This window comes from Amphiura filiformis, chromosome 11, assembly GCF_039555335.1.
Source record: "Amphiura filiformis chromosome 11, Afil_fr2py, whole genome shotgun sequence".
Lineage (NCBI taxonomy): Eukaryota > Metazoa > Echinodermata > Ophiuroidea > Amphilepidida > Amphiuridae > Amphiura > Amphiura filiformis.
In genome coordinates, this window is record NC_092638.1 from 23,199,199 (window position 1) to 23,207,703 (window position 8,505).

General features: G+C 35.4%; 1 protein-coding gene across 1 annotated transcript in view; it reads left to right on the forward strand.

Moving 5' to 3' along the window:
- Positions 1–7,498, forward strand: part of LOC140164578 (TBCC domain-containing protein 1-like) — a 35,190-nt gene extending 27,692 nt beyond the window's left edge. Inside the window, exons 15-18 of the mRNA XM_072187883.1 lie at positions 2,540–2,715; positions 4,676–4,773; positions 5,664–5,813; positions 6,880–7,498. Of these exons, the coding sequence (XP_072043984.1) occupies positions 2,540–2,715; positions 4,676–4,773; positions 5,664–5,813; positions 6,880–6,951 (496 nt within the window). The 3' untranslated portion in view covers positions 6,952–7,498. The remainder of the gene's footprint in view (positions 1–2,539; positions 2,716–4,675; positions 4,774–5,663; positions 5,814–6,879) is intronic.
- The last annotated feature ends 1,007 nt before the right edge of the window (positions 7,499–8,505 follow it).

The window sequence follows — 8,505 nt, forward strand, 5'->3', positions numbered from 1 at the left end:
TTTTTAAAATTGCACGCATTTCCAAACAACGGTTCCTATGATGATTAAACTTTTGATATCAAATTTGGTATCAACCTTAGAAGGAAAGTGTATAGAAAATTATTATATAAATTATTTTGCCATAAACTCATCAGACTCTGATTAAATGGGGATGGAACTAGTGGCGACTTAATTTGGTTGTGTTACATGCTTAAACCATATTTTGTACTTTGTTCTTAAAGTTACAAAAAATGAGTTCTACAAAAAGCGTAGCAGCCTGACGATAAGTTAAGTCAAGAAATCAAGGAGTTGATGCTAGATGGCCCCATGCAATAGCTGCCAGGTGTCGGATGTGTGCAATATAGAATGCAGAATTGTTAAATGTCTATAGGGCAGCTATATTTCAGATGAGCCTTCTCACATTAATCCCTTGAAATGTAGAGAAACCACGCAAGTCGAGCGCAGTGCATTAGCTGCTACATTGTAACTATAATAATCACAAGAAGTAAAGCTACAAGCAATTGAATAGACGAAGGTCCCGTTTTAAAAATGACAAACTAGCCTATATAAAGGCGCAAAATGATTCCAATAAGCGCAACAAAGAGGCAACACAGTTTCTTCAATAAATCTTTATTTAAAGCAGTTTTTATTTCAGTTTTTACTTCTCTGTAATTTTCATAACTTTCATTTTATTTGTCGGCTCTTTTGTTTCAGTTTTCTTTTGTTCCTTTTGTTTTTAATTACTAAAGGCACACACAAATTAGCCATTCACCACTCTCAAACCAGATGTCTAGTCCCTGGAGTTTGTCACTTTTAAAACTGGACCTTGTAACTTTGCTTCTTGAAGTCAATGGTGTGTCATAATGTACCAGATTAGATAGTGCATCTAATAAAAAACAAATTTACCCCAATATGGTTACCCCAGTATGGTTACCCCTTGTAACTTTGCTTCTTGAAGTCAATGGTGTGTCATAATGTACCAGATTAGATAGTGCATCTAATAAAAAACAAATTTACCCCAATATGGTTCAGTTTTTAATTTGTTATAATTTTTTCAAGTGTAAGGATACTTTTTTGGCGCAGTATATCTGTGTTGTTCTTAACCAACCTGTAGAGCTTGAATATAAAAATAAGTGTCGATTTAGCTTTCACACACAACACACAAAAAAGGCAATGTTGCACCCTTCGATTATCAAACTCCAGATTAGAAAGTCCTGTACCCAAGCTTCAGAGTGTGCTTAAATTTGGCTGACAGTCAAGTATTTAAACCTGGTGACCTTGCTCATCCGAGTGTCCATGTACTGCTAACCATTATGTGAAGGTTCCTTTTGCATACACTCATGCTATTTGCACTATTTTGGGAGTTTGGTAACACACCCCACACGTACCGGTGACCTCCATGGGCAAATAATCAGCAACCCTGGTCAGACCACTTAAACCTTAGTGTCAAATGACCCAGGTTGAGCTCAACCCTATTCATTCATGGTTACAGCCTACAGGGTATACAGACTGTAACAATAAAAATTATACCATTGCAATTTCGCTTCTCATAAAAAAATAAGCTCTGGCAACAATGTTATGCAGTGGAATCGGTAAAATCTTGACTAACAGAAAAACTTTACTTGGTTTCTTTACTGCCTTAGGCTCACGCTATGCTCAATTAACTAAATCGTCTAGTTTGGGCCACTTTTGACATTTTTGCTTTTCATAATAAAAGGGGTCATGGCGTAAATGTGATATGCAGTAGAATCAGTAATATCTTGGCTAACAGAAAAACTTTACTTGGTGCCTTTCCTACAATCCAGGAAAAAAAGGTTGGCACACTGTACTGGTCTTTTGGTATATCTCTGCTCCCGCTCCCCCCAATTCAATGTTGGCCCAGGCCATGTTGTTAACAGGTCCGTGAAACCCTCCAACATTGAAAGATGTGGGGCAGGGTGAGATATAGGGGGGCTCTGTACTTAACCTATATAATATTGCATGTATGTTTCACTCGCCTCTCCAATTTTGATAGGGCATGCATTTCCATTGTTTAATGCAAGTGTGCCAACTATTTTTTAACTGGATTGTAGTTCGGGTTCAAACGCTGTGCCCAATTTTACTTCATCAACATTTTTTGCCAATATCGCACATCAAGTTTGTACCGCATAAAATGAACTCTCATGCTTATCGTCAAAGATCTCAGAACAAAAGCAAAGGTTTTTCATGTTTTTCTTTTACTTAATTTACATGAGTAAATAAATGATATTTATTTCAACTTCATAAATTCATGATTGAGCTCAATTCAGTCACTTTTGCTACACAAAGACACAAAAGTGGCCCAAGCTGTTTTAGGACTACTTTACACAATTGACAATATCTTAGCTTGTACACCACCCGGTTTTATTGAAACAAAGCTTATGTAGTAGCTTTAGAAATTATGTTGAAGACCAAGTAAAATTTAATAAAATCAATAAGTGACATGTTTGCCTAATACTGTTTTCTAAATTGTATAAATTTTTTTGTTTTTGTTGCAGCCTGTAGTAAACCCATTGATTATGTGTTTTTCTTTTGTTTTCAGTGGCAGCAATCTATGCACCCTTCACATGCTGACTCCAACCAGACCATTACTATTAGGAGGCAATGATAGTATCACATTAGCCCCATATCACACACACTATCCACTGCTAAATCAACACATGGCCAGAGTTGGCCTTGCTAGTCATCCAAACATATGGGACCAGCCGCTTTGTATAGGTATGTATGCATCTCTCTGCTACTGAATCACTGTGTGCACTGATTTTACTCAAGATACTGTAGAATACTGAAAAAGATAAAGAATACTGATACATTTTTGGGCTCAGTCACCCACCTTTGCACAGTATTTTTGTGGGACCTAAGAGCACTTCAGACTTACTAAATTGCATTCTGAAATTTTTAGGACTTAACTTAAAGGCCCTTTCAGTGATTTCACAGGAACATTAAAAAAAATGGAAATTTGTCAGAGTTGCTTAGAAATAAAGAATAAGTCTACAGAATTTCATTAAACCACTTTTCCCCCGAATACATCGACAAATTAGTCTAAAAACAGAAGTTTTAGAAAGGTTTTCTACTTCAACTCAGATCGACTCGAGAAAATCGAGATTTTCGTACAGTGCGCCACAATTAATCGACTGGAAAACTTCCTAGTCCAGTGTTTCTAACACGGGGAAGTAGAGTCTAAATTGATTTAAAACAGACGCTTAATTTTTGTAGTAGAAAACAAAATCAGCAATTAAAGCCTTAAAGGTCACCGAGGCAAACTAACGGTCAATTCAAATATGAAAAACAGTTAAAAGCTGTTAAAATTGTGTATTTTGTTTAAAATAGTAGCTGCTGATGTAATAAGTAGTAGAAACAATACGCACGCGTGTTGGTACGTGGAGAGTGAGCTTCTTTCGATCTCGAGTCGGACTTTTGTACTGTCAGTATCAAAAGTCCAGAATCATGCAAATGCTTTATTTTGTCTAAAATACACGGCTTTCGACCGAACCATTAGCAGGCTATGTTAGCACATCTATGCCAATTACAAAGGTACCAAAATCTGAATTTTGATGATTTTTACGATCGTCCGGATGAGCAAATCACTGAATGGGCCTTTAAGGGATCTGTTTTGAGCGTTTCGACAGTATTTTTTAGGGGACATGAGAGCACCTCGGACGTATCGAATTGCATTCTGAATACGAAGCATGTATATCTGATAGCAAATAATTTTTATTTTTTGAAAATCATGAATTTTATGACAAATTATAAAAAATTGATATTTTTCAAATTTTTGATATATAACAGTCCTCAAAGTAAATTTTTAAAAATTCTTAAAGTGTTAATGGATTTTTTCCCCAAAAAGCCCTAATTTGTTTTGGTGTTTTGGGAATAAAATCCATATCTTCAATACGAAAGGTCAACTTTTTCAATTGATCGTCGGCTTTTCATCCCACCTACATACACTGTAAGTATAAATCATCAGATTTATAAAGTTTACTTATCAATTTTTAATGATTTGCCATAAAATGTGTATTACATTGCGAATTTCAAAAAATCAAAATTATTTGATATCAGAAGGACATTCTTCATATTCAGAATGCAATTCGATATATGTCTGTGCTCTAATGTCCCACAATAAATACTGTCCAAACGTTCATACCCCTTCCCTTAATGGATGTCTTCAATACGAAAGTGAAACATTTTCATATGATGGACAGCTTTTCCTCCCAGCTACATGTACATATCATTAGAAGTTTACTTCCAGGACTGTTAAGTAAAAAATGTCAATTTTTAATAATTTGCCATAAATTTATATTTTAACACAAATTTCAAAAACTTATTTGATATCAGAAGGACATTCCTCGTAATCCAAATGCAATTTGATGTGCTCTCATGTCCCACAAAAGTACTGTGCAAAGTTGGGTTACGGAGCCTTTAAGTCTTAAGAATTTGCTTAAAAGATTGGCAGCTCTGCTTCCGTAATTAGCTTAGCATGTCCTGGCCTCAAAGTTGATGGAACTAGCCTCTGTATATATAAATATTGGTAGCTATATGGTCATATCCCATACCATACTACATGTATATTAAACTTAAATGTATTAGCTGATGTGTGGCAATTCAAAACACTTTTTTTTAAGTTGAATTCTTTTAAAACAGATATTTAGTCATTGTATTATGTTGCATGTGTAATCAGGTCCAGATCATCAAGTAGACAATCCTAACTACCAGTTGATGACACCAAAGGACTTCTTCACATTCGTCATACCATTTGATATGGTTGGTGATACCAAGGTAAGCTTACAAATTCTCTCTTAAGCAATAGACACAAATTAGTTTGATCTTTCGATCAAACATCGATGCTTGGTCGATTCTTATTAGTTATGAAATCAATTAACTAAATTGTTAATTAAGATAACATATGAATATTTGTCTGTATTGATATTGACCAATATAAATTTAGCATAAATTTTGATTAATTAGTTAGTTCATTAATAACAAGCATCGAAACAGCATCGACAGTCGATCCAAAGTTCAAACAAATTTGGTTCTGGTGCCTTAATATGTGTATCCTGAGTTTCTCTACCCAGTTTGTCAGAAATTCCTTACCACAAGATGTATTGCATAACAATAGACGCAGCTTGAGGTTAATCCATCTCCTTGTTATGCAATATGCTTATTGTATTGTGGAATGGGATTTTGATCAAGCAGACCTCCAGTAGATCAACCCAGGATCCACATATTGCTCTTCCCAAAAAAGGGAAAGGACAGTAGGGACATTTATCACAGATCACTTGAAGGGTAATTTTTTCCATAGCAAAATCATCATAGTCCGCATGTGTGATGATTCTGCATAGAAAATATACCTACTTTGAAAAGTTTCTGGTACTTGAAATAATTGGCTATCATTTTCTGGTTCACACCATATAAGAAAACTTATCTCAAGCTTAAATATTTACCATCGTTATGAGAAAAAATATTCAGCTTTAAGTGGGGAATGAGGCTGTCAATCGATTAACCTGCAAATTAATGCGTCTGTTGAAACTAGGCAACTGCACTGTAAGAATTTCAAATCATGAGGACTCCTGATGCTACTTCAGTGTAATATGTAAGGAATAAGTCAACTGCCAACCCATTTGATATAGGCTTTCTAAATTCAGCATTATTTAACTCCTTTTGTACAGGAAATCCCTGGTGGTCTACCAGCAATGTATGAGAAAGCTCTTGATCAGAGGGAGAAGGAGATCCAAGGCTGGCAACAGACTGTCAAAGAGGGCGGTCTAACCAAGGCACAGAGGAAACAGTTTCAGACACTTGTAGAAAATAAATTTCAGGTGAGTAACAAATGACCTCCCAAAAAATTTATACCAGAGAACCAGGATTCGACCGCCATCTTGATACACACATGGAGCAAAAATTGGTATTCTGTTTCGCTCAGAATGCGCTTGAAGTAATTGTTATGTGAGCGTGACATCACATTACTAGATGTATTTGAGTGGCGCACTAGATGCAACCTGCATGCGATACCTAAACGCTTCAGATGAGACGCAGAATTGTTTTTGTTAGTTCTTTGTTTTCTGTTAAAGGAAGGTGACCTGATATATTTGGAAAATCTAATTCTTTAAAACTTACCTATAACATAAAATGTCGTCCCTTTCAAACATTCATGCATAAAGAATATGTAAATGTTCCTTGTGAATGCGACTAATTCCTTATGGAATTGCTAACATTTTATACAGCGTGATGTTAGTAGTTTACAGTGTTTTTATTAATGATAATCATCATGATCATGTAATAAATTGATATCAGATGAGAGATCCTAGGAGTTCAAATTCCAAATCGGTGTATTTCCGAAGACATGATCAAAAAACTGTTGAAATATAGTTTAAAATATGGTATACCACATTTGAGACTAATTTGACAGTTTTTTGACGTTTTCTCCGTAAATATACCAATTTGGAAACGCCTAATTTCAGCATGTTAATAAGAAAAATATGAGCTTTCACCTGATACCAAAATTAGCATTTTGATGGGGTAAATTGAGGGAATGAGGTTGTCAATCAGGTTACCCACCTTTAAACTGCATTTTTCTCTCTGAGTAAAAGCTTGGGTTTAGTAAGAATCGGCAAAACAAGTTGCGAGTTGATTTTGCAGATGGGTTTCCAGCAGAGTGTGACAAATTTTATTCAATTTTATTTATTTACTCTTTTATTCTAATCTAAATATGTGTATTTTTTTTTAAAGAGAAATGCGGTATAGTCCTTACAATGTTTTAGCAAAAAGGGGCTTAAAATGTCATCCTGAACCACACAAAGGTTGCACATAATACAACCTTACTGATATCACTTTTTTTACTATGTTTAGTTATCTCCATTGTTTCTATTTCCCCTTCCCATACAGGCTTGGTTAGCAGAAAGTGGACACAAGAGGGAACTTGATGGTTTGGTACCGCCTGGAGCACCAGGGAAGTGAAAAGCAAACTAATCCATAGAGGTGAAATTGTTCTGTGTATGTTGGTACATATGTGATGCTACTAGCATACCAAGTGTAACAAAGTTGAAATTGAGTTCATGTGCAATAAATCTGCTCTCAAAACAATCCAGATATTGTTTTGGAGTGATTATAGACCATTTGCACATATCATCCATCTTGCCACCAAAACAAGGTTCTTCATGCAAAAACAAGCATAAAAGTGCATTTGTCTTTTCGCACTTTTCTTGCGTGTGAATGCTGTTATAAATTAAGTGTTAATTTCAATTAAACCATGCATATGAAAGATGCATGTATATAAATGACACATACTTATCAGCAAGTAGAACCTCATTTTAAGATGATTGTGCAAAAGGCCTATAGCAGAAATAAGCTACTCTTGAGTACCATCTTGAGGTACCATCGGTTGCAGCGTTCAGGAGACAGAATTGTTATCAAAATCTGGTTGCTGTTGTACAAATGGGCTATTCCGTCCACACTCGCTGTGGAAGGCAACCCATTCACCCCTTGCATGGTTCCACCATATTGGGTAGAGAAGTGAATGGAAGACAAATGGGGTTATCTGAATGGGTGACTCCATGCAAATTCTACACCCTCTGTGTGGAAGAAGGTCATACCTTTCATAGGGGTGTATGGATTTCAACTGGGATAGCCCACTGTGGGTTACAATCATGCTGTACTGCGATTGTTCCCCAGATCAGCAGCCATGTGAAGTCGACTTGTAATAGGTCAAAATTGGCTTTGGGTACTGCCAGTGTCAATAAAACCTGATGTGAATTGTAAACAAATGTGCGTCTGTCGCACAAATACGCTTTGTGTAGGAGCTCTGCCCAACTATACGGAGTCCAAGCAACTAGTGACCGGTTAGTATGATGCAGTTAAAGGCAGCCATTTCAAAATGAAGCCCTCTGGTTTCAAAACAATAAAAGATATATTTCAGTCTTATACATGTAGTGTGAAAACAGACAAGGTATTAATTAATAATTGATTAAATAATTAATTAATAATTGATTAAATAATTAATAATTAAATAATTAATAATTAAATAATTAATAATTAAATAATTAATAATTAAATAATTAATAATTAAATAATTAATTAATAAGCAATATATGAAGAGTTCAGATGCAGAAAGCGGTATGTTCATTTTTATCGATTTGAGATATAGCTCAAATATAGCTCGTCAGAAAAGAAAATATGTGCTGTTGTTTTTCATAGTTTCAAAAATATACATTGGATTTTTTAAAGTAGGGTTTCAATTTATGCCAGCATTAATTGTAGGGCAGATGTTGATGGCCTTAGAGCAAAAAGTTTTACAATGACATATCACATTTTCCCTCTGGACTCTTCATAATGACTGATGAGCAGTGTTTACTCAGAGGCTGTATGTCGCAATTTGGCCCAGTGAAAATTATATTTGGTGCACACAAATTTGCAATGCTGTTTTACTATTAGTCAACCAAAATTGGGCCAATTTTGGGGGAAAATGCTTCATTTGGTGCACCCAAATTCCAGAGAGTAAACACTGCTGATGAG